The sequence below is a fragment of the Ranitomeya imitator genome, chromosome 9 (genome assembly GCF_032444005.1).
Source record: "Ranitomeya imitator isolate aRanImi1 chromosome 9, aRanImi1.pri, whole genome shotgun sequence".
NCBI lineage: Eukaryota > Metazoa > Chordata > Amphibia > Anura > Dendrobatidae > Ranitomeya > Ranitomeya imitator.
Genome location: NC_091290.1, coordinates 50,316,018 through 50,341,864, shown reverse-complemented (window position 1 = coordinate 50,341,864; position 25,847 = coordinate 50,316,018). Strand labels below are relative to the sequence as shown.

Here is a 25,847-nt window from a genome sequence, read left to right as displayed (position 1 = left end):
CGTTTTCTAGTACACGAATGATGTCGTTCAAAAAGTACAACTTGTCTTGCAAGAAATAAACCCTCACGTGGCCATATTGACGGAAAAATAAAAAAAAAGTTACGGCTCTGGGAAAGGAGGGGAGCGAAAAATGAAAACGCTAAGCAGACAAAAAGCTTTGGTCATGAAGGGGTTAATACTGAGCAGTTAATGAGTTGGAAGGTTGTGATTGATTATTTCATCAGTATTTTGCACCTGTGTTGCCGCCATCTTTCTTACATGGGTTTGCAGCATCCTGATAGAACCTTAGTTCTGTGCCCCGATCAGGTAGATACTGTTGTCCTTTTTCTTTGCTCTGTTAATTCTTGAAATCTCAGCTCAGTAAAGTGTACCTGGCCCTTTAAAAGACAGCAACACTTCCTGCAGAGTCAGGGTAGAAAAGTCCTTATCAGGGACCGGGTTTACTCACTTTATCTGCAGCAGCCCAGCAGGAAACAAGGTAAATGAGTAACCTGTGGTTTATCCAGGGAGCAACTGTAGAAGATTATGTTATCGGGATCCATATAAATCTTTTGATATGTGATAGGACAGTTTCTGTTCCTCTTTTTTTTTTTTTTTTCATATTTAAAGATGATACCATGAGGACAGGTATAATATATATATATATATATATATATATATATATATATATATATATATAATTATAATTTCTGCTTAAAAATGGGAAACCAATCTTGAGTGTAACATCTAAAAACAGCTGGTGAATGTATCCCATGAGCCCTATCCGTATAGTGTATTTATTTAACTTACTCCTGTGTCCTTTTACATAGATGAATTGTTGGGGCATATTTACTATTTATTCACCTTTTTAAACACCTAAGACCTAGACTACTAGACCAATTGTATCAGACGCTTTTTTTTTTTCCCCATAAACTTGTCATATGAAAAGTTATGTCTGCGTAGATTTACTCTATCAGATGTAATTTCAGGCAGGTCGAATTATAAACTAAATATTTAATAAAAAAAAAAATACTATAATTTTTTTTTTTTTTTTAAATTAATTCAATGACTGAGTTCAGTAAGAAATGTTACCTTTTGGGGAGGGGAGCGGGTGGTCCAGGAGTCTTGGAGATTGTGGCACACACTATGTAACGTGTCGGGCTGCACAGGTGTGTGCAAATAAAAGCTATACAAGCAATTACTTTTATTTCCACACCAAACCAGCACGTAATGTATAACTGCACGCTTTCATGGTGATTTGGCAGATACTGGGTGGTAGAAGGATATCTGGAATGTGATTAACCCAGTACTTTCCAAATTAAAATTTTTTTTACAAGTACGGATTTTTCAGAAAAGGGCGTCCCAATATTCAATAAAAAATGACAACGACCTGATTTCCTATTTTGAAAACATTCATTTTACAAACACAACATAAAAAAAAATTGGACCTAATTATAAAAAAAAATTATAAAATCTTAGTTGCTAGAAGCTAAAGATTAGGTTAAAGAATAGGACATTGGTGGATAATGGGTTAAGAGGACAGGAAAAAGCGACGTGTTCAACGCAGACACACAATATTTTTTGGAACGGAAACCTGTTCTAAGGTTTCCTGTTATCAAAGAGGTTGTGCACTTCCAGGAAAATGAATCCCCCAGTGCTTTCACTGTGCGCTGCAGGGATTCGCCAATTTACATAGTTATTAAGGTTGAAGGAAGACTATAAGTCCATCTAGTTCAACCCATAGCCTAACCTAACATGCCCTAACGTGTTGATCCAGATGAAGGCAAAAAATCCCCATGAGGCAAAGAGTAAGCTCCACATTGGGGAAAAAAATCCTTCCCGACTCCACATACGGCAATCAGACTAGTTCCCTGGATCAACGCCCCATCAAGGAATCTGATATATATAACCTGTAACATTACACTTTTCAGGAAAGGCATCCAGTCCCCTCTTAAATTTAAGTAATGAATCACTGATTACAACATCATACGGCAGAGAGTTCCATAGTCTCACTGCTCTTACAGTAAAGAATCCACGTCTGTTATTATGCTTAAACCTTTTTTCCTCCAGACGTAGAGGATGCCCCCTTGTCCCTGTCTCAGGTCTGATTAAAAAGATCATCAGAAAGGTTTTTGTACTGTCCCCTCATATATTTATATATTAAAATAAGATCACCCTTTAAGGTACCGTCACACTAGACGATATCGCTAGCGATCCGTGACGTTGCAGCGTCCTCGCTAGCGATATCGTCCAGTGTGACAGGCAGCAGCGATCAGGCCCCTGCTGGGAGATCGCTGGTCGGGGAAGAAAGTCCAGAACTTTATTTGGTCGCTGGACTCCCCGCAGACATCGCTGAATCGGCGTGTGTGACACCGATTCAGCGATGTCTTCACTGGTAACCAGGGTAAACATCGGGTAACTAAGCGCAGGGCCGCGCTTAGTAACCCGATGTTTACCCTGGTTACCATCCTAAAAGTTAAAAAAAACAAACACTACATACTTACCTACAGCCGTCCGTCCTCCAGCGCTGTGCTCTGCACTCCTCCTGCTCTGGCTGTGAGCGTCGGTCAGCCGGAAAGCAGAGCGGTGACGTCACCGCTCTGCTTTCCGGCCGCTGTGCTCACACAGACAGTACAGGAGGAGAGCAGAGCACAGCGCTGGAGGACAGACGGCTGTAGGTAAGTATGTAGTGTTTGTTTTTTTTTACTTTTAGGATGGTAACCAGGGTAAACATCGGGTTACTAAGCGCGGCCCTGCGCTTAGTAACCCGATGTTTACCCTGGTTACCAGCGAAGACATCGCTGAATCGGCGTGTGTGACGCCGATTCAGCGATGTCAGCAGGAAGTCCAGCGATGAAATAAAGTGCTGGACTTTCTGGATTTTACCCACAGTAGAGGTTAAACTTACTGGCCTATAATTACCGAGTTCAGTTTTTGTCCCTGAGACCGTTTATCTGTTTAATTCTCTCTTTCTATTAGGTGTGTTGCCTCATGTGATTAAAAACAGACTAGCTGAATCCTTCTAAGCTCTATGTAGAAACAGGAAGTCTCTTTTCCCTGTATGAGTCTCATCACTGCAAAAGTCCCTTACAGGGGGAGGAGTGGAGCAGCTGGGTCAGGAGGTGAAGAGGCGGATGATAAATGCAGGGAAAAAGACTTTCCATTTCCACATAGAGAAGATTAAACTAGGTAGAAGGGCAAAATGAGCAATTGTAAGAACACAGTGCTGTATAAAATGACAACTGAAATACATACCTCCCAACTTCTGAAGATGGGAAAGAGGGAGAAAGTTTGCGGGCAAAGCCGAAAAACAGAAGTGTGTATGTGCTGGCAAACGTAGTTCCGGTACATGAGCTCATGTAACTCGTGTATCGGAACTATATTTGCCAGCGCATGCGCACTTGGTTTTCGACTTTTCCAGCGCTTGAGCAAATTGTAGTGCGCTAGATGTCTCATGGGGCAAGAGGCGTTATTGATGATGTAGGACGGAGACCAACAGTCAATGTAGAGACCCAAAACTACACCCATCGGACCTGACTGAGAAATTACCATACAGCACGGGACACATTAAAACAAGTTTATGTGAGTATACAAGTGGAGTCAGGGGGTTTTATAATGATGTAGGGAATGCACAGCAGAAGCTTAATAAGGCGATATTTTTAGCTACTATGCAATAAGTGCTGACAGATTCCCTTTAAGAGGGCCCACTCCGACCTCCAAAGCAACAAGCGGCTTCTGTCACAGAACTATTATTATACTGTTTCAGCACAAGGGCCCTCTTTTGTCTGTGTCCGCCCTTGACAACGCTATACATTCTACTACTGGAGGACACAGTATGTACTAAGGGATGACCTGATGCGTAATATTGGAGGACACATACTTTACAGAATCAGGGAAAGCACTGTATGGAGAGGTGTACCTAGGAATTCAGCAGAGGGAGGGCATGTGACAAACATCTGAGTGGGCCCCCAACCCAGGTAGTGCAGAGACCTGTTTATACAAGTTTGCACCGTTCAGCTACGCCTCCCAGGATATACTAAACAATAGAAGAGGTATGCAGGCAGTCATTGTTGCATCATCAAGAATGTTATCGTCCACCATCACAGAGACTACAGTGCTGATTTTTGTTCTCTTCCTGTCTTAGACATTCTTGGCAGCTTATCCTAGCCATGACTTGTCTGAATTTGCCTTCCCTATGTCTTTGGTTACTTGCTTTTGAAGCAGATTTTCTTTTTTTTTTATCCACTTCTGAAAGCAAGGTCTGTTAGACAGGTACATTTCTATGTATTAGAAAATCTGACTGCTTATTCTGATCAGAGTTTAATCTGCGTGTGATACGATTGTCCTTACATTATTCTCAAACGTGGAGAAATTTAAAAAACAATTCCTCCACCTTCTCCTATTCAACAGTCTGTTAGTTTGATGTTATCTGACCAAATACTAAATGTGAACATTAGCCTTGGGGAGCTCAAATTCTCCAATGCTAAAATTCTCTCAAATGCTAAAGCTACTGCCTGCCATGCTAGAGGTTGGGAGTTTGAATCCTGGTCAAGACCATAGTTCAAGAGAAGCAAATGATGAATTTAAATATGACTATGTGTCAAAGTTTTAAGGCCAATTTCACATGTATTGATGTTTCTGGTTCTGGAGATGAGTGTCCGTGTGTAATACTTGTGGCAACCATGTGCCGCATCAGTACCACACGAACGGGCGCCAGGGAAGAAGCGGTACAGTAAGCGCTGTTCCCTGACACCAGGTGCTGAAGATGCTCTCATCATTGTCCCCTGCTAGCGCTGCCATCAGCATGAGCAGGGGAGAATGATAGGAGTTGTATGCAAGTGATAACAATGACAGCAGGCAGTGGCTGATGTGACTATTTAAACCCATCAGCCTACACCTGCTGCCGCTAATAACAGTGATGGCAGGAGCGTCTCAGAGTATTCCTCACCTGCCACCTGCACAACAAATAAATTGAAAAACCTGGCATGGGTTCCCCTTTATTTTCTATAACTAGCCAGGCAAAACTGATGGGGGAGTCCGCAACCCTCAGCTGTCGGCTTCAGCAAGGCTAGTTGTCAAGAACAGAGGGGTCCCCACGCTGTTTTTTAAATTTATGTATAAAAAAAAAAAAGCGCGCTCACCCCCCCCCCCTCGTTTTTTGGACAACCAGGCTTGCTAAAGCTGGGGGCTGGTATTTTCAAGCTGGCAAGGGGCCATTGATATAGGCCCTCCCCAGCCTAAAAATATCAACCTGCAGCTGCCCTGAAAAGGCACATCAATTAGATGCATCAATTCTGGTGCTTTGCCCGGATCTTCCCACTTGCCCTCTAGCGGTGACAAGTGGGGTTCATATCTGGGGTTGATGTCACCTCTGTATTGTCAGGTGACATCAAGCCCACAGTTTAGCAATGGAGAGGTGTCTATAAGATGCCTATCCATTACTAATCCTATAGTTACATGGAAAATAAAGACACAACCAAAATAAAGTCTTTTATTAGAAATAAAATAAAACAGTTTTCCACTTTTAATTAAGTTATACTCGCCTAATGCCTAATTCCACCGAAGCCCTCGTCTAAAAATAAACTTGGATGGAATTAAATATTAGTGTCATCGTAGTAAGCCATGATGGGCTAACTTCCTCACTAGTCAGTGATGTGCAACAAAAAATTCATTTAAAAAAAAAATAAAAAATCACACTCCATCTCCCTCATCACTGTACCCCTTGTCTTGTTGTATGCTCTTTCCACTTCCTGTGAACTAAAATGTTCTAACTTGCTTTTAAAGAATTAAATTGTAATTTACAAAGTGTTCCTCAGTGACTCCTAAATGTTGCACACTCTTCACATACATACCAGTGCCTCATTGCAAACGCCAAGTTCTTGCATCTACAGCTCTATGCAAACTGCCATATCATGTTGGGGTATTTTGCAGAAAAGTCCAAAATGAAGAAAAAACAGAAGTGCACTCACCGGTCCTGAAAAACACCAATCCTTTATTTAGAACATGTGCAGGTGACAACAGGGAGAACGTGGACAGAAAGGACGACGGCTGTTTTGCGCTGCCGCGCTTCTACGGTGGACCCGTAGAAGCACGAAACGGCCGTCGTCCTTTCTGTCCACGTTCTCCCTGTTGTCACCTGCACATGTTCTAAATAAAGGATTGGTGTTTTTCAGGACCGGTGAGTGCACTTCTGTTTTTTCTTCATTTTGGACTTATACATTACTGAAACAGTGCACCCGAGTGTCCTTTTACCAGGCATATATGGCACAGCAGCGGCAAGTAGCTGTGGAGAATTTGGGGTTTTCAAACAGTAGTTGTGCCATGTTATCTTTCCTTCAATCTTCATATTTTGCAGAAAAGTTGTTAGAACACTATGTGAAAAGCAGGTGTGGCCTTTTCTTAAACTTTGTCAATGTTTACCGGCTGCAGGTGTTCGTTACAGGATATGCACTTACTCAACTAACTTTCTCATTGAGAAGACTGGTTAGTTCAGTAATGACGTTCCTTTTATATGTGTATTGACATTTTTCTGCATTCATGCTCATTTTCACAGAGGCTTATCAGTCACTGGCAGCAGGCAGGGAGAAACTGGGGACTCGCCTGTACGACTAGTGCAGTCTCAGTTCTTATAAGGTTTCTTTTTTGTATAATAACCCCCCCATGATGCCACACAGGAGGATGTCACCTCGCCCTATTAGGGACTGGAAACGCAAAAGAGGTCAAATGGCCCCTCCCATATCCTCCCTTCAGTCTTTTTCTTGTCTCTATGGGGATGAAGCGGTCGTCCTAATGTGCTTTGTGCCAACAGCAAACACTGGGGGAAGATTAATAGCCAGGCAGCAGGCGATCACTTGGTCCTACCTAGCCTTTCCAGATGCTGCTCCTGTCTCCTATGGACTCAAGACTCTCCCCTCTAGTCCGTGCCTTTGGGTAAGGTCGAGGGATCTTCAGGCTGGAGGCCTCTGAGTGCTCCAGCCCAGCTTCCTCCTCTTCGTGCGCCAGACTTGAAAAGCATGGGATGCTGCACTCTGAGGCTTCCGGCTTGTCCCTTGCTGGAGCGCATGTGCTGTGGTCCGGACACTGGAAGTGACATCAGAAACCGGGTGTCTCTTGATGAGGTTAGTTCAAGTTTCTGAGTTGCACGGTAGAACACAGCGGTGCAAGACCCAGAGGAGGCCAGCGGTATAGCCGCATGTGATTGCTGCCTTCCTCTTACACCAAGATGGCAAAGGGAAGAGTCCCTCTAATGTAGAGGAGGTGCTGGGTCTGGTCACCTGTATAAGAGCTCCGGACAGGAGACAGACTAAAGGTAGGACCAATCCAGTTGTGGACAGCATGGAGAGTTTAGGTCTCCCACCCCCTCACTAACCCCCTGCATCTGTGGAGCCCAGCGCTGTTCCAGTAAGTAGTCTGACATTAGGAGTCCTCTTTATGGTGCAGGTACCATTTAAGATAGCTTATTTCTTCTCCCCTTTCTTTCAGGGGGACAAGGAAGCTGCACTAAGGAGCAAATTTAAGGCTGCAAGTGGTACGAGTCGTGCAATATGACAGGATAAATAGCCACATCAGTATCTCAATTCGCAGACACTGTGTTTCAGGCTGTTGGCCCTCGTCAGTGTGAAGCACGAGAACTGATGTGGCTAGGTGAAAGACTCTGGACTGAGGTCTAAGGGGTAAGGTTTCTCTTTTTCTCTGAAGAGGCAATTTGTATACTATATTTCCCAGAGGAGCATTGCACAGCGAATAAGCCTCCTTACCTTGACAAGCCAGAGCTGGTATGTCACTCTCCACAGCAAGAAAAAAAAAAAGCGAACTGGATTCACTGGAGAATTGGGAGCCAGTGGAGGGATTCTCAGAGGGGAGAAACAGGGGAGGAGAGTGGATTAGTCGGGCAGCAGATTTGAGGACAGACTGAAGTGGCGCAAGAGTTAGCGGGGAGGCCACAGAGGAGGGTGTTGCAGTAATCAAGGCGGGAGATGATGAGAGCATGCACAAGAGTTTTAGTAGATTGAGGGCTGTGGAAGAGATGGATTTTGGAAATATTTTGGAGGTGGCAAGAGTTTGGACGTGCGGTTTGAAGGACAGGACAGAGTCGAGAGTTACTACGAGGAAGCGGATTTCAGGTGCGGGGGAGAGAGTGATGCCGTTTACCATAATAGATGAGTAGGGGAGATACGCGAGATGGAGGAAAGAGGATTTCAGTTTTGTCTACATTGTTTTTTTTTTTTTTTTTTTAGGAAGTGAGAGGTGAAGGAGGATATGGCTGATAGACACTCTGGGATTTTGGACAGCAGAGAGGTGACATCTGGGCCAGAGAGGTAGATCTGAGTGGTGTCCGCATACAGGTGGTACTGGAAGCCATGGGACTTTGAGGTGTCCTAAGCCAAGGGTACAGATGGAAAGGGGCCCCAGAACAGAGCTTTGAGGGACTCCACAGAGAGGGGCTGGGATGAGGAGGCAGGGTGGGAGTGGGAAACGCTACATGTGCGGTCAGAAAGGTATGAGGCAGTCCAGGACAGGGCAAGGTCTTTGATGCCAAGGGAAGAGAGAATCTGTAGCAGTAGGCAGTGGTTGACTGTGTCAAGGACAGGTCGAGAAGAAGGATGGAGAACTGTCTGTTAGCTTTGGCTGTAAGTCACTAGTAATTTTGGTCAGGGCAGATTTGGTGGAGGGGTGGGGGCGGAAGCCAGATTGGAGGTTTGTCAAAGAGAGTAAAGGTACCGTCACATTAAGGCTACGTTCACATTAGCACCAAAAACGCGCGCAAAAACGCTGCGTTTTGCGACGCGTGCGTCGTTTTTTGACGAAAATCGGACGCACGAAAAATGCAACTTGTTGCATTTTCGTGCGTCCGACGCTAGCGTCGAAAACGACGCACATGTCGAAAAACGCTAACAAAAAAACGCACGCGTCCCCTATGTTAAACATAGGGGCGCGTCGCCGCTGCGTCGCCGACGCAACAGCGACGCACATTAGCGTAACGCTAATGTGAACGTAGCCTTAGCGACGCTGCAGCGATATAGACAACGAGCCGATCACTGCAGCGTCGCTGTTTAGGTCGCTATAGAGACGTCAAACACTGCAACACCAGAACGATGCAGGAGCGATCCAGTGACTTGCTTATCGTTCTCGCTGGTTGTTAGCTCCATGTAAAAACATTGCTGGCATCATTGCTTTTGCTGTCAAACATGACGAATCACGCCAACCTGACGACCAAATAAAGTTCTGGACTTCTAGCTACGACCAGCGATGTCACAGCGGGATCCTGATCGCTGCTGCGTTTCAAACACGAGATCGCTATCCAGGACGCTGCAACGTCACGGATCGTTGTCGTTCTCGTTGTAAAGTTGCTCAGTGTGAAGGTACCTTTAGGTGGGAGGAATGTTGAGCATGGACATGCAGCTCGAGGAGTTTGGAAGCAAATGGGAGCAGTGATATGGTGCGGTAGCTGAACATAGCAGTTGGGTCAAGGTTAGGTTTTTTGAGGATGGGGTATTGATGGCATGTTTGAAAGCAGAGGGGAAGGTACCAGAAGATAGCAATAGGTTGAAGAGATGGGTTAGGGCTGGAATGGGCGTGTTAGTGAGGTTGAGGAGCAGGTAGGAAAGGATGGGGTCAAGTGCACAGGTGGTGAAGTGTGATTTGGAGAGGGGGGTTATTGGGGAAGGGCAGAGGTCTGGTATATGGAGTGGTTGAGCAGTAAAGGTTTGGCTTGGTCAATCTTATATATTTTTTTTTTTTTTTTTAAGTAGGTGGTAAAGTCCTCGGCAGAGATTAGGGGAGTTGGAGGTGGCAGTGGTGGGCGGAGGAGAGAGATGAATGTCCTGAACAACTCTTTTGGGTTATAGGATGATGAAAATACAAGGTTTTGTGAAATAGGTCTGTTTAGCAGAGGTGAGGGCTAATTTGAAGGCAAGTGTAGCTTGTTTGAAAGTGGTGAAGTCATCTGGCAGGTGTATTTTCTTCCGACTCCGCTTCGTGACCCTGGATGCTTGTCAAAGTTTTTCGGTGAGGTTGTTGTGCCAGGGTTACCTGTTGATTTGTCATGCATGAGGGCTTCTGAGTCTATGGCTGATGTGAGGATAGCATTATAGAAAGCGGTGGTGCTGTTCGTGTTGTGGAGGACAGAGGTAGAATAGTCTGTGAATGTCTAGGTGAGCGAGGTTTCTGTGAGGATGTGCTAGTGGATGGATGGGGGGGGGTGAGGAGAGAGGACAAGGATGAGAAGGTGAGTGCATGATGGTCAGATAGGGGTAAGGGAGCGGTTGTGAGATTAGCTAGGGAACAGAGGCGGGTGAAGATGAAGTCTAGTGTATGTCCATCTGTGTGGGTGGCTGTGGAGGACCACTGAGAAAGTCCAAAGGATGAGGTAAGGGACAGGAGTTTAGAGGCTGCTGACTGGCGGGGGTCAGTAGGACTATTAAAGTCGCCGATGGTGGGGATGTCAGCAGAGAGAGAGAGTGGAGAAATGGTCAATGAAGACAGTGGCTGAGCCTGATGGTCAGTATATGACAGCCATTTGGAGATTAGAGGGAGAGTAGATACGGACAAAGTGAACCTCGAAAGAAGGGATGATTAGGGAGGGTGGGGGTTGGATAGGGTTGAAGGAGCAGTTTTTAGAAAGAAGGAAACCCACTCCTCCGCCATGTCTGTTGCCAGTGTGGGTAAGATGGAGGCCACCGTAACTCGGTGCAGCAGTGGAGGCCGTGTCTGGCGCATCAGCCAGGTCTTGGTGAGGGCCAGGAAGGAAAGGTTGTGGGAAGTAAAGATCTCATGGAGCTTGTTGTAGATGGAGTGGGCATTCCAAAGTGCTCCAGAGAGGAAGCAGGGGGGTGGGGGTCAGTGGCACAGATTTTAAGTGTGAGGGATTGCAGTAGTTTCTTAGTGTGAGAAGTATAGGGGTGAGGATTAGTGGGATGTATGAGGCGGGGGGGGGGGCAGGATTGGGGGATATATCACCAACAGTGAGCAGGAGCAGAGAAAGGGAAAGCAGGTGGATGAAGGAGAATGATCAGCTTCTATTATATTTTAGTAGGAGAGGTCTGAGGTTAAGGAGCAGGTCTGCAGATGAAGCAAGGTAGGAGAGAGGGGGAGATAGTTATTTGATTCGAGGGTACAGGGGTTTGGGGATGGCAAGAGTGAGGATTAGTGGAGCAAAAATGGTGAGGGCATATTCCCCTGATAAGACAACATTTTGCCATGGCTACAATCAATCAGATGTTTTTGAGGTTGTTATTCAAGGGAAACAGTGCAGTCCATTGTTTCTCGTTCAGGATCGTGTAATAGTATGCAGGTACTGAGTATGTCACCACGGAACAGACAGACCAACAGTTGAGGGGTTTATTAACAGGTATCAGGTTCTCCTCGCAGGGAGGAAGCAGTGGGAAATAACTAGCAACAAAACAGTGCAAAAATATGAGAGTCAAACGATGTAACAGGAGTAAGCAGGATTTCTTGAGAAAAGAACACTTATCAGTCTGAGGACTTGCTTGAAGGGTCGTCTTCTCCAATGTAGGCGCTGAGAAACAGCGGCACTTGTCGTCCCTCTGTTGTCCGTGGGCTGAGTAGTCTCTAGGAGCCTGCTGCCTGGGGTTTCGGGAGTTAATGTGGTATGCACAGGCTCTGAGTCTTTAGCTTTTACGGCACAGCCAGGAATCAGGGGCTCTGCACTGTTAAGTCTCTGAACCAGGAATCACAGTCTCTGTACTGATACTGCGGAGACCAGGGGGTAGAAGTCTCTACACGGGTCTCAAAGCACCCCTCTCCAGTCACAGCAGTGTCCACTTTCAAGTACTCACAAGATGCAGTCTCCCTGTATTTGTCCTCAGACTGGGAGCTCTCTCTCTTCCGGAGCGCAGCTGCATCCTGCTCTGACCGTTGCTCACGCTGCTCTGTCAAGGGGTGCGTGGCCCTGCAGCCTGCTTTCTCTCTGACACGCTGTCCCCTGGATTTTCCCAGGGACATATTATTTTTACCCAAGCAAAAACCGAACCGTTAAGATCAAGGATAGGCATCCTACAAAAGCAAAAGATCAATATCTGTAAGGTTTATTATATCGGTCCTCGACTCCATGACATCTTGCATCCTGACAGTAGCCTGGGCCCAAGCGCATACTAGAACCCTCCAGACCAAATGCTTATAAATTGGGATTTTCTTGTCCAGGGATTCTGAGGATCCATCCCAATACCTGCCTGAGTAAAAGCACCTCTATCATGGTGGATCAGCCCAAGAAACCTAAACTGGGATGTCCCTTAGATCCAGGACCCTCTGATGATGATAAAAGTAGATGCCAGCAAAAGCGAATGGGTACACATTTTCTCCCAAACCTCCTTCCAGGGACTATGGTCAGCAGAGATCAGTCAGCAATTATCCAATTTCTGTAAATTAAAGGCTGTAGAGGTACTCGGATCAGCAACATATGATTCAAAACACCCATGTGAAAGTCTATTCAGACAACATAACTACAGTTGCGCACCTCTGCCACCAAGGAAGTGTGAAACGTGAAGACCTGATGGTAATCTCTGTAAGAATATTCTCCTGGGCCGAAGAACCCCTTCTCTCCTTATCAGCCCTCCATATAAAAGGATCACTCATCCTGCAGGCCGACTTCCTGAGCAGGAGAGATTCACCAGGGAGAATGGAATCTAAATTTAGACGTCTTCCAGGAAGTGGGGGTTACCCAGAAGTAGATCTGTTTGCAGGATGCCAGAATGCAAAGGTAACCAGTACTTCTCTTTGAAGCCAGCGATGCCTGTCTAGGCATAAGCCTTCCCTCTGGTCCCAATTCTGCCAAGAACTCAGCAGAAAATAGAATCCGAGCAGACCAAGGTAATACTCATGGCACCACTCTGTCCGAAAAGAAGAAGGTTTGGCACCTTAAGCAACCCCCTGATCCTTCCACCAATCAGAGACCTCCTTCACCAGGGGCCAATTTGCCATGCAGACCTCAAGAGTTTGCCTGGCTTCTGAATTATCTATTTTAAAAGCCAGGGCCTCTCTGATAGGGTGACTAAGACACTTAGAAAAGTAGGAAGTCCATTTTGAATGCTATAAATCCCCACAATCTGGAAGACTTTTGTATCTAAATCCTCAGCAAACAAACATCGCCCAGATTCTTGACTTTCTGCAAGAAGGCCTTGAGACAGGTCTGAAACCAAGTACTCTCAATGTTAAGGTGACAGCTTTAAGTTCCTGTTTTGACCAGAGCCTGGCCGAGCATTGCTGGGTGGCAAGATTCATGACCGCAGCCCTCCCGCCTGTGTCCCAGAATGACCAATCTAGTTCACTCATGTGACCTTTTTAATATTGACCTTAAGGGGCTGACTCTTCTACCAGTTGAGCCCTTATCAATAAAATTAGACAGTCTTGGAAAACAGCTTTCCTAGTAGCAATCACTACAGGCTCTCTCAATAAATGAACCATACTTGAGAATACTGGAAGACTGACTTGTACTTCATCTCGACCCATTGTTTCTGCCTAAAGTAGTCTCCGACTTTCACAGATCTCGAGAATTAAATCTATCTACCTTCCTTCTGCCAGAATGTGACAAACTAGAGGAATTCCACACTCTGGACATGAGTGGTCCTTCATTATCTGCAGGAGTGGAGGAAAGTCCAAAATCTGTTTATTCAGCTTTATGGCCAGATTAAGGGGAAGAAGACATCCAAGAGAGAATTGAGGCGTTTTTTATTACTTACTGCAAAGTCAAAAGTTTACATAAATTTCATTAGTATTTGGTACCATTGCCCTTAAACTGATTGACTAGGCTTCCAAGCTTCTCCCTTTTTCCTCCAAACTTAACAATGGTCATTTATGCCAAAAAGTTCACTTTTAAGGCCCCTTCACATTAAGCGACGCTGCAGCGATACTGACAACGATCCGGATCGCTGCAGCGTCGCTGTTTGGTCGCTGGAGAGCTGTCACACAGACCGCTCTCCAGCGACCAACGATGCCGGTAAACATCGGGTAACTAAGCGCAGGGCCGCGCTTATTAACCCGATGTTTACCCTGGTTACCATCCTAAAAGTAAAAAAAACAAACCGTACATACTTGCCTAACGCTGTCTGTCCCCGGCGCTCTGCTTCTCTGCACTCCTCCTGTACTGGCTGTGAGCACAGCGGCCGGAAAGCAGAGCGGTGACGTCACCGCTCTGCTTTCCGGCTGACCGACGCTCACAGCCAGTACAGGAGGAGTGCAGAGCACAGCGCTGGAGGACAGACAGCGGTAGGTAAGTATGTACTGTTTGTTTTTTTTTTACTTTTAGGATGGTAACCAGGGTAAACATCGGGTAACTAAGCGCGGCCCTGCGCTTAGTTACCCGATGTTTACCCTGGTTACCAGTGAAGACATCACTGGATCGGTGTCACACACGCCGATCCAGCGATGTCCACGGGAGATCCAGCGACGAAATAAAGTTCTGGACTTTGTTCAGCGACCAACGATGGCACAGCAGGGGCCTGATCGTTGGTCGCTGTCACACATAGCGATTTCCTTAACGATATCGTTGCAACGTCACCAAAAGCAACGATATCGTTACCGATATCGTTATGTGTGAAGGTACCTTTAGATTCATCAGACCACAGGACATGTCACCAAAAATGTAGGTCTGTGTTCCTGTATGCATTTGCAAACATTAATCAGGCTTTTGATGTTTCTTTTCATAGTAATGGCTTCTTCCTGACAGTGGCCTTTCGGCCCATGTTGATACAGTACTCATTTCACTGTGGATATTGATACAATCTTATCAGTTTCCACCATAATCTTCACTTTTCATTTTTTTTTTTTTTTTTTGCTTTGGTCCTTGGGTTGATGGACACATGTCGGACCAAGGCACATTCATTTCTGGGACACACAACCTGTCTACTTCCTGAGCGGTATGATGGCTGGACATTCCCATCTTTGTTTCTACTTGCACAAACCTCATCCCGTCTGCAGTGTCCGGAGTCTTGATATCGTTGGCTGAATAATGGACCAGGGAGCTGTTTGCTCCCTGATCCACTACTCTATTCAACGGCATCTGTGCCCGAAGGATGCGGATTCCCCTGAAATTGAGAGCCCTAGTGCCCTGCGGGAACTATAGCAGCCACTTCCTGAGTATGACCTAAATACCCCAGTATGAAGCGGGCCTAATCCAGCATCTGTGCACACACAACCGTCATTGAGGGTGGACTAGTAGAGTCCTGTGTGAACTTGGTATTTAAGATATTTCTCCCTGTAAACATAATTGAGGTCTTCATTTTATGCAGAAGTTACATTACAGATGTAAGATGAGGAGAGCCGCACTGTGTAGTTTGCTGAGGATGAGAACAAAACGAACCATGATGTGGAACAGATAAGCTGTTGCCAGGGATGGTTTACATAGCTGAGGCCATCTGCCAAGGATCAAGTTTCATCATGCAGTAACAAACTTTAACCATATTCTGTGAAGGGAACACTGTGCCCAAAATTCATACGTGTATTGGTGGCCCTGAGAAGAAGGTACGTGTGGTGTTCTCTTTTTTTTTTTTTTGGGTGCATTTTTAGGCATAGTTTTTCTCCACCGAAGATGCTACACTTGAACATAGTTTAGCATAAATAGAAGGATCTCCCTTTTTGGGGCCTAATATCCTTTTTAGAATGTGAAGCCAAAAACTGATTTAGTCAGAAATGGTCTCACAAGGAATTTGTAGAGGGGGGTAATATTATGAGATCAGCCTAAAATCTTGCTTGCTTTGCAGCTGCTGGCTGACATTGAGCACTGCTGCTTAGTTTACTAAAGGTACCTTCACACATAACGATATCGTTGCTTTTTGTGACGTAGCAACGATATCGTTAAGGAAATCGTTCTGTGTGACAGCGACCAACGATCAGGCCCCTGCTGGGAGATCGTTGGTCGCTGAGGAAAGTCCAGAACTTTATTTCGTCGCTGGACTCCCTGCAGACATCGCTGGATCGGCGTGTGTGACACCGATCCAGCGATGTCTTCACTGGTAACCAGGGTAAACATCGGGTTACTAAGCGCAGGGCCGCGCTTAGTAACCCGATGTTTACCCTGGTTACCAGCGTAAAAGTAAAAAAAACAAACACTACATACTTACCTACCGCTGTCTGTCCCCAGCGCTCTGCTTCTCTGCTTCTCTGCACTGGCTGTGAGCGTCGGTCAGCCGGAAAGCACAGCGGTGACGTCACCGCTCTGCTTTCCGGCCGCTGTGCTCACAGCCAGTGCAGGAGGAGTGCAGAGAAGCTGAGCGCCGGGGACAGACAGCGGTAGGTAAGTATGTAGTGTTTGTTTTTTTTACTTTTACGCTGGTAACCAGGGTAAACATCGGGTTACTAAGCGCGGCCCTGCGCTTAGTTACCCGATGTTTACCCTGGTTACTGGGGACCTCTGGATCGTTGGTCGCTGGAGAGCTGTCTGTGTGACAGCTCTCCAGTGACCAAACAGTGACGCTGCAGCGATCGACATCGTTGTCGGTATCGCTGCAGCGTCGCTGAGTGTGAAGGTACCTTAAGCCAAATAGTTTATTTAAGCCAATTACTGTGGCTTTAGGAGCATTTTTACACCTATCCACATTAACTCCTTAGTGACTGGACAATTGTGTTTTTGGTTTTTTTTTTTTTTTTTTGTTTATGTTCCTCCACTACCCCCCCCCCCCCCCCCCCCCCCTTCCAAGATGTGTCTAGGTTTTTTGCTAGCCGAATTGTAGTTTTCCAGATTTCTCATTTGATCCAATTTTATGGATTACACTCCTCCGTTTCAAGTGAAAATAACTGCCGGCATTCACATACTATGTATCATGTGATTGCATTCAAATTTTATTTATTTTTTTATTCTATAGTTAATAACAGCTTTAAGAAAATCTCTGGATTTTTTTTTTTTTTTTTCTTCACCCAAAGAAATGTAAAAACTGACATACAAATTTTTTTTTTTTTTTTAAAAAAGTGATCCAGCATTGAATTCAACTTGGACTTTCTTTTTTTTTTTTTTACGCACCAAAAATATCTAAAACTCATCATGAGTGCACAGCCTTAAGTGTGTGTGTGTATGTGTGTGTATATATATATATATATATATATATATATATATATATATATATATATATATATATATATATATAAATTTTCTCCTAATGATCGCCTTCTCCGATATCTAGTGCCGCTCCTGTTCTGTCATATGACGGCTATTTCAGACTACGCGGTGTTCTGTGACCTCTCCTCACTATAAATATCTCTCTATCTATATCACCCTTCATGACTCCCTTCCATCCAGATTTCTATAATACCACCACATCATAATTTGCAGTTTCTGACATCACCAGCAGACTTTTTTGATATTGCCATCTCCCTGCTTTCCTTGCTAGTGTCTTCCTCAGCCCGGCCGAGAATTAGTCCCTCCCTACTTCCGTCCAGTCAGTGCCCGCTCCATACTCCCCTCCAGTCAGCGCTCACACAGAGTTAATGACATCTTTAACGGACCGCGTTATGCCACGGGTAACACACACGGTTAACGCTGCTATTAACCCTGTGTGACCAACTTTTTACTATTGATGCTGCCTACGCAGCACCAATATTAAAAAGATCTAATGTTAAAAAAAAACAAAACAAAACTGGTATTCTCTCCTTCCGTCGTCCGCCGAGGCGAGCGTGGCTGCGCCAGTTTCCGTTCCCAGAGTTGCATTGCGAAATTACCCAGAAGACTTAGCGGTCTCGTGAGACTGCTACGTCATCTGGGTAATTTCGCAATGCATCCCTGGGAACGGAAGCTGGCGGCAGCCGTGCGTGCATCGACAGAGCTTCGCTGGACGACGGAGGGTGTGTATTGTGTTTTTTTTTTTTTTTTTAACAGAGATATGGTGCCTACACTGCTAAATACTACGTGGGCTGCATTATATACTACATGGCTGCGTTATATACTACATGGCTGCTATATACTATGTGGGCAGTCATTAATAGGTTGCATACCAGACACTGTGCACCACACTTATCAGTGTGTCTGGCGTCCTATGCGAGTTATATCAATGTGCATTTTTTTTCTACTAGGCAGCCAACCCCTGCAATGTTTGGTTGGGGTGGGGGTGGCTGTCTTTATCAAGTAGTTTGCCCCTGTACCGCCCCTAGCCTCTATCAGTGGAGGCCTACTGCATCCTGCTAAGGGCAGTCTCACACGTCCAGATATTTCCGGTACCGGAATTATCCGTGTCCCACTGCGTTTGTGGCACATCAGTGTGGCACACGTGCGGCACATGTGTGCCCACTGGGTACCACACGCACTGTGCCGGAGACGGCGCTAAAGTTTAGCGCTGTCCCCGGCATCGTGCTGAAGCCCCTTTCATATCTTCCCTGCAGCAGCGTTTGCTGTAGAGAAGATATGAATATTAGTGTGTAAAATCAATATCCAGGTCTTGTCCTGGCCGCACCTTGTACTGTATGAGCGGTCACGTGGGGCCGCTCATTTACAGTAATATGCGGCTCCACCCCTTTGGGAGGTGGAGCCGCATATTCATGATTGTAATCGGCGGCCCCAAGTGACCGCTCATACAGTACAAGGTGCGTCCAGGACAGGATGCTGCGAGGGATCCGGAAGCTAGGTGAGTATTTTAATCACAGCGGGCGGGGGGGGGGGGGGGTGCACAGGGGTAGGAGGGGGGTGGGGACCTGGATATTGATTTTACACACTAATATTCATATCTTCTCTACAGCAAACGCTGCTGCAGGGTAGATATGAATGGCAGCTTCAGCATCAGTGGGGGGGACAGCGCTTACTGTAGCGCTGTCTCCTGCACAGCACACGGACAACGTCCGTGTACGGTACGTGTTTTACACGGACCCATTGACTTTAATGGGTCCGTGTAATACGTGCGCTCCCACGAACACTGACATGTCTCCGTGTTTGGCACACGGAGACACGGTCTGCAAAAAATCAATGACATCTGAACAGATGCATTTATTTTAATGTGTCTACGTGTCAGTGGCTCCGGTACGTGAGGAAACTCCCCTCACGTACCAGAGCCACTGACGTGTGAAACCGGCCTAAGTGTGCATTTGTCATCAGACGGGTTTTGGGAAGGCCGTATCTCATGGTATGTATTTTTTTCTGGAATCAGAACATGTTGCATGTATGTACCACCTGTTAAAGGGATCCTCCTCGGTTCCAGGTATGGCATCGCCCTCCCTGAGATGAAGGTGACACGACTCTAACAGCCGGACTCCTGGGGTGTTACACCAGCATGCATTTTTCACAATAAATACATTAAGACTTGACGTTCCTCATACGGTAATGGCACCCTTTGTGTAGAAGGAAAGGAAAAATTAAAATTCCATCATCAGAATCTTCAGTTAAAAACCATTAATTTGCTATCTCTGAAGACCATTGTCTGAAGTGCGTGTGCTAGATTTTTCTTATGCTTTCTAGGGTGATGGTATTGCGCGCTGCCTCCTGTTTCTACATCAGCGTCCCCCAACGCCTGCGCGCGTGTGTGGTTTTTTTTTTTTTTTTTTTTTGGTCGGGCATGAGCAGTTGCGCTGCCCTTTGAACTTAAAGCGCAGGCAACCGGTGACGCTGATGAAGAAAGAGGAGGCGGCGCCTGGTGCGCAGAGGCCATGATTGACGGCTGGGAGGCATCTGGATTTGGGTGGGGGGGGGGGGGGGGGGGAAGATCTGCCTCCCTGGCGATTTCGGTGTATGAGGGACAGATTTCAAAACCGATTATTTCAGCAGTGCCAGGGACCCGAACTAAGAGCCACCTTGTCATAATGCAGCATTACTGCTGCACAAGATGGCTCTGTTAGTTAAATGCCTGGGGGGGGGGGGTGACAGGTTCCCTTTAACTGAAGATTCTGAAGCTAGAATTTTTTTTCCCTCTATTCATGGAGAACCCTAGCCGTGCACACTGAGGATTCAAAGTCCCGTACAGTGACTGCTGCCCTTCATCACAAACTTGGACAACCCTTTCAATTTATAACCACCAAGAACTGTGAAAATGGTGTAACGATGAAACTTGTGCATTTCCAGTGTAAAAGTTCTTCAAATATTCATTGGCTTTTTTTTCTTCTTGGAAAATGACCTACCATGCACATGCCTCATAAGGCTAGGGTCACATTGCGTTATGTGACCGCGTTTATCGGACTACGTTACACCGCGGCATAACGCGGTGTAACGTAGTCCGGTAATGCCGCCATAGCCTGTAATGGTGAACGGATCGCTAGAGCATGCCCACATTGGGCGTGCGCTAGCGATGTGCCGTCATTTGAGTGATGGACCGCGAACGCTGCAAGCAGCGTTCGCTGTCCGTTCCTCGCTAGCGGGATCAGCTAACGCAATCCCTTTTGGGACATTGCGTTAGTGCAGTCCGTAGCGCTATGCGCTAAACGGACTGCCCTAACGCAATGTGACCCTAGCCTAATCGACCAGGGGAGGCACTACGTATTGTGCACCTTGCCAAAAATGTTACTATAGTCAAGGAATTGAGTAAGATTTATGCCATTAAAAAAAAAAATGCCACCACTCATCATGCCCTACCACACTCTGCCCCACCTCGGCTTTGCCTTCTTTCTTGGGCCTGTGGAAGAAAATGGCGTCAAAACACTTGGTCACAATTTTTTTTTTTTTTTTTTTTTTGAATTTTTTTTTGAATTTTTTGCCCAGTTTCATGTTGTGCAAAAATGTTACGACTTTTCTGGTGTAACAGCTGAGACTAATTTGGTCGTTGAACTGAGCTGCACAGCTTTTCAGTGTGTAGCGGATGCTACCTTCAAATTGGAGCCCTTCTGCAGTACTAGGAAGCCATTACTACACACAGAATGGATAGCCACAAAAACCTCTCTGACATATTTCCGTCAGAAGCGAGGGCTATAGTTAGCCCATTTAGCGAGGAAGAAAGAAAATATACCCACTCAGTACAACATGCTACGAAAGGAGAAAAAGGAGCTATACTAGGTGTATATATATAATATAAAAAAGTCCAAAATTTATTGAGAATTCACATAATATATATTAGACATTTACACAAGAAAGTAGTACATGTGCAGAGACAACACACCAGGGTAAACGGGACCCACCAAAGAACCCTAGTCCCCGAGTGCCTAACAAGCTGTCCAAAAAGTGCAAAGTGCTATAACACAGGTAAGTGTGCCTACCAAACAGCGCCCCATGTAGGCATAGCCCCCAGTGAGGCAATAATCATGATATGGGAGGTAGGCAGACACTTACCACTGGCAGGGGTTGGAGGATCCTAGGTCGGGTGTATAAAGAAGCCCCCGACGCGCGTTTCGCGTCCCTATTAGACCGCTTTATCAAGGGAGCCAACACAGAATGGATGGCTGGTCAATTTGGTGTGACTGGACAATCTTAAGTTACCACACAAGGCTGACATGTATGTACAGAAGTGCTATACAGTGAACACATGGGCCCACGATTCATTAAGGCAATGATGCCAGAATTTTGGGTTGTTTTGTAAAGTCGCAACTTTGGTTGAAAATGCCCCCCAAAATTTGTGCAACCCCGCTACGCTAAAATGGGTGGAGCTGATGAAATGACAAAGGCACGGCAGTGCCGTGATGTCTCGGCTCCTCTAGTTCATGCCGAACTGTGGTGTTCCGTAAGTCAGAAACCTTACCCCAGTCATCGACTAGCTTAATATTCCTGGCATGGAGCACGGAGGTGTACTCCACTCATCAGATGCTCCAGATTCATGGAGAGACATGTACTGTTTCGTGAATCGGGAGCATTTGGTTCTAGCACACCCCATCAAGACTGGCAAGAAAAATGCTGTTCTTCATGAATGGGGCAATAATGTCAACAATCAAGTAAGATGTAATGCTCAAATATTAATGCTATATTCCATATTCCTTGGTGTATAACGAAGTGGTGGAGGTGGCAAAAGGGCAATTGATCCTTTTGCCGGATACATGAGGTACGAGGTTGACCCCCTAAAAAATAATTCTTCTCCATTTCCAGTAAATGTTCGAAATGTTTTCTATCTACTGGCTAAGGCTAGGGTCACATTGCGTTAGTGCAATCCGTTTAGCGTTAGCGCTAGCGCAATGTTTTCTATGGGGCTGCGGTCGGGGTCGCGGTAACGTCCCCGCTCTCGCAGATCCCCGATCTGCGAGAGCGGGGAACGGACCGCGGGCGCGCCTCGGACGCTGCAAGCAGCGTCCGCGGCGCGCCAGGAATCACCGGCGCGTCGCTAGCACGTGCCGAACATGGCACGCGCTAGTGAAGCGCGTTCCCATTGCCTTCAATGGGCGCGTTAACGGACGCGTTGCACGGCGTTAATTTCGCCGTGCAACGCTGTCCGTTAAACGCGGACCCATAACGCAATGGGAACCCAGCAATGGGAACACGGTACCAAGATATTTATCTTTCCAGTAAATGTTCATCATTCATTCTTCATCCATGTTCTTCATTTTTCCTTAAAGTGAAACTGTTCAGTCAGGGTATGTGGAGGAGAAATGAAACTAATCCTATTATTTGGAACACCAGGCTCCTCCTTCCTCTCCCATCATAAAACAGCTCCCTGTTCTTTCCCCCCTCATACAGATACGTTCCTCCAAAATCTCCCGGAGAAGACTCCTTGAGCTGCATTTCAAAAATCATGGAAAATCGTAACTTTGAACGGGAACTTAATAATCCCCCTCGTTATGATGCCCAAACCTATCAACCCCTAAAGGAAGAAATGGAGTTTGGGAGTTATCCTCCCCAGACTGTACAGTCCACAGTGGTAACAATCATGCCTGAGAGCCCTCCTGTTCGGGATCACATCATCTGGTCGCTTTTCAACACCATGTACCTCAATTTCTGCTGCCTGGGATTTCTTGCCTTTGTATTCTCCATCAAGGTAAGACTATGCTGGTAATCGGTATTGAAATTGTCCAAAATAGTTTCATCATCTACCGATCTGTTTTATCCTTTGCCCCTTTTTTTTATTTTTTTTTTTGTTGAAAAATTTGATATGGATTTTTGTTTTTTAATCCCCCTTTATGCGGATAACTTAACAAGGCTGATACAGAGCATTATCTGGCTCCTTACTCCCACACTCCTTCTGTCTCTTCCCCTTCACAGAAACACCAGAGAAATCCTTAAGTTTTATTTTATTTTTTTGCAATTTTTCACATAACAAAATCTGATATCCATAGATACAATTGTACAAGGCATGGTTAGTGCCACATGTTTTGTTATAAAGGGACTTAAAGTAAGAACGGTACAAAATCCTTACAGCTAAACTGTTTGCTCTGTTTCTATGTGGTTACGTTAATTATTTCCAGATGCTGAACTTTAACTTCCCGAAGAGGCCAACTATGGGGACATTCAGTCCAAACATGGGGTCTCTAAACAGAAAGGCAGAAATTTACAGTGCTTAAAGGTGGGGTGGGGGAGGCAGAGAAAACTGGTTAAACTTGTTGTGCTCGACTTTTTTGTTCTGTTTTGTTGTATTCTGGACAGCCTATAAGCGGACAAAGAATCAAGGGGTGTCAATTGCCCAAAAATGGTCACACACAACCGATACAACTCCTCCTAAACATTTTAACTAACAAGTTTACCAGAACTCACAAAATAGGGGGTAGGGTATAAACTGGCATAATAGTAGTTGTGCCAAATGACTGACAAAGCCGAGCTACATTTTGAATGCTGTCGGGTTTAATGTTTTAACCGTTTAAAGAATAAAAATCATATGTTAAATATTTATTTCAGAGAAACTGTTTGAATATTTGACCCCTTCCCTTGTTTGTGAGCTCTGTATCCTCCATATGGATATTCTCACTGGTTGTGTGGACTGACGATGGAATTTAATTCTTTGGTTAAGGGAAGGGGGGAGGAGGGGTATGAAGCTGCAGAGGTTCATAAACTTCTGTGAACAGGAAATGGTGATCTAATCTGGAGTTATGACGACCCGTATCCTTTCTTTTTTTTTCTTTCGTGCCAATGACTGTATAGGTCTTCCTAATTATTATTTTTTTTTTTTTCTTTTATTTTTACAGTCAAGAGACCGAAAGTTGCACGGGGATAGGAACAGTGCCACCAGCTATGGTTCCACGGCCCGGTCTCTGAACATTGCCGCCACTGTCCTGTCCATCCTGTTTACTATTGTTGTAATCATTATCTTCATCATACAAGTACAATACGCTGTTCAAGTTGTCCAACAAGTGATGGAAAGGGAAAGGGAAAAAAATGAATTTCATTTTGGAAACTGAAGCAAGATATTCCAGGAGTGATCAGCACCTCTTTGCCTTTACACTTTTGTTTTTGTTTTTTCCCCTCTTGCTCTTTTCTCCTTGTAATTAGGGGGGCAACAAGTGTTTAACACTCTTAGTAGTCTTTATCATTTTTCTTGTTTCTTGAATGCAGGTTTTTTTTTTTTTTTTTTTTGAGAATGTGTTACACTATAGGCAAATAAGTTACTGTAAATTCAAATACAATTTATTGCTTTTAATTGAGCCAAAGATACTTTCTACTATAAATTCCAATAAACATGGTATAGTGTCGGCTTTACATGCACAGATCTAGCGTAACCTGTTGGGTTTCTGTTAGAACATTGCAATGCTTTTCTCGATATATCTAGTGGCTGCTATGACATTCCCTTACATTCCTCATCGCAATAATTAAAAGGAATCTGTCACCATTTGTTTTACTATGCAATGTGACAGCAACATGATGTAGGGGCCGAGACCCTGATTCCAGTGACGTATCACTTAGTGGGCTGCTTGCTGTCAGTTTGATAATGTCTACTCTGCTCAGATCTAGCGCTGCTCAAAATTCTGACCCTGCCCACACCACTGATTGGCAGTTGACAGTATACACAAAAACCTACCAATCAATGGTGGGGTTGGAGTAGTTGACTAGAGGACACGAGGCACCTAGTCCTGTTGTGATCTCCTGCTGGGGAAAAAAACACTGATTTTAATGAAACTGCAACATGCAGCCTAGTAAGTGATACATTGCTGGAATCGGGGTCTCGCACCCTACATCATGCTGCTTTCAGATTACATAGCAAAAACCTGCTGACAGATCTCCATTTAAGATATCTTTTCACAGAATTTACATACTGCCAGTATATTCTTACATGACCTTTTGCCTTTTTTCCAGAGCTACTGATGGTCACAACCCTACTGTGCCTTTAGCCCTGAGCCTTCATTGCCATTACACAATGGCACCTAAAATCTACTACTTCTTCCACGTATTCTTCATATACAAGATAAAACCAGTTTCCCATTTATAAATGGCCGTCTATCTTTTTTTTTTTTTAATGGGAAAGTCTATCTAAAGCATACTCGCGGCACATTCGTATCACAGAATGTACATGTGAATTAAGCCGCGCGATCTGTATTTTCTGGTGAGTCATAATGGAAGTGTCTGGGCATTAAGAGAATGTTTTGGTCTGGCAATATTTCCTGCACTTTGCTTTATTTCTTTTCACGGTCTGATTACCGCTGTTTGCTCCCCTGATTGTTCGCACGCTTTTCTTGGTGTATTGCAGTTAAAGGAAGTCAGTCTTATAAATAATTGGAATGATGGATACTGTCCAGTGTAATAAAAATAAAAAATTATCAAAGTTTTGTGTATTCACTTTTTTTTTTTTTTTTCTTTTCCTATGAAATATTTATAATTTTTCTATAAGGCCGGGTTCACGCTGCGTCCGTTAGCTGGACTACGTTACACCGCGGTGTAACGTAGTCCGTTAACGCCGCCATTGACTGCAATGTCGGACGCATCGCTAGCGCACGCCCACAATTGGCGTGCGCTAGGGATGTGCTGTCATTGAGTGATGGACACTGAGACGCAGGCTGCAGCGTTTCCGGGTCCGTCACTGCTAGCGCAGATAGAGCTAGCAGATGTTCTATCTGCGCTAGCGCAATGGAACGTCGGCACTTGCGCTAACAGCAGCCCACTA

General features: G+C 45.3%; 1 protein-coding gene across 2 annotated transcripts; it reads left to right on the top strand.

Moving 5' to 3' along the window:
• The first annotated feature begins 382 nt into the window (after nucleotides 1–382).
• Nucleotides 383–25,512, top strand: LOC138648990 (dispanin subfamily A member 2b-like). Of its 2 annotated transcripts, none has more exons than XM_069739026.1 (3): nucleotides 383–478; nucleotides 22,499–22,796; nucleotides 23,938–25,512. In XM_069739026.1, the coding sequence occupies exons 2-3, from the start codon at nucleotides 22,554–22,556 to the stop codon at nucleotides 24,148–24,150; spliced, it is 456 nt and encodes a 151-aa protein (XP_069595127.1). In that variant the 5' UTR covers nucleotides 383–478; nucleotides 22,499–22,553; the 3' UTR covers nucleotides 24,151–25,512. The 2 variants fall into 2 exon arrangements, with proteins under 2 accessions (XP_069595127.1, XP_069595126.1); XM_069739025.1 differs by lacking the exon at nucleotides 383–478 and adding an exon at nucleotides 6,776–7,097.
• Nucleotides 25,513–25,847: the final 335 nt, after the last annotated feature.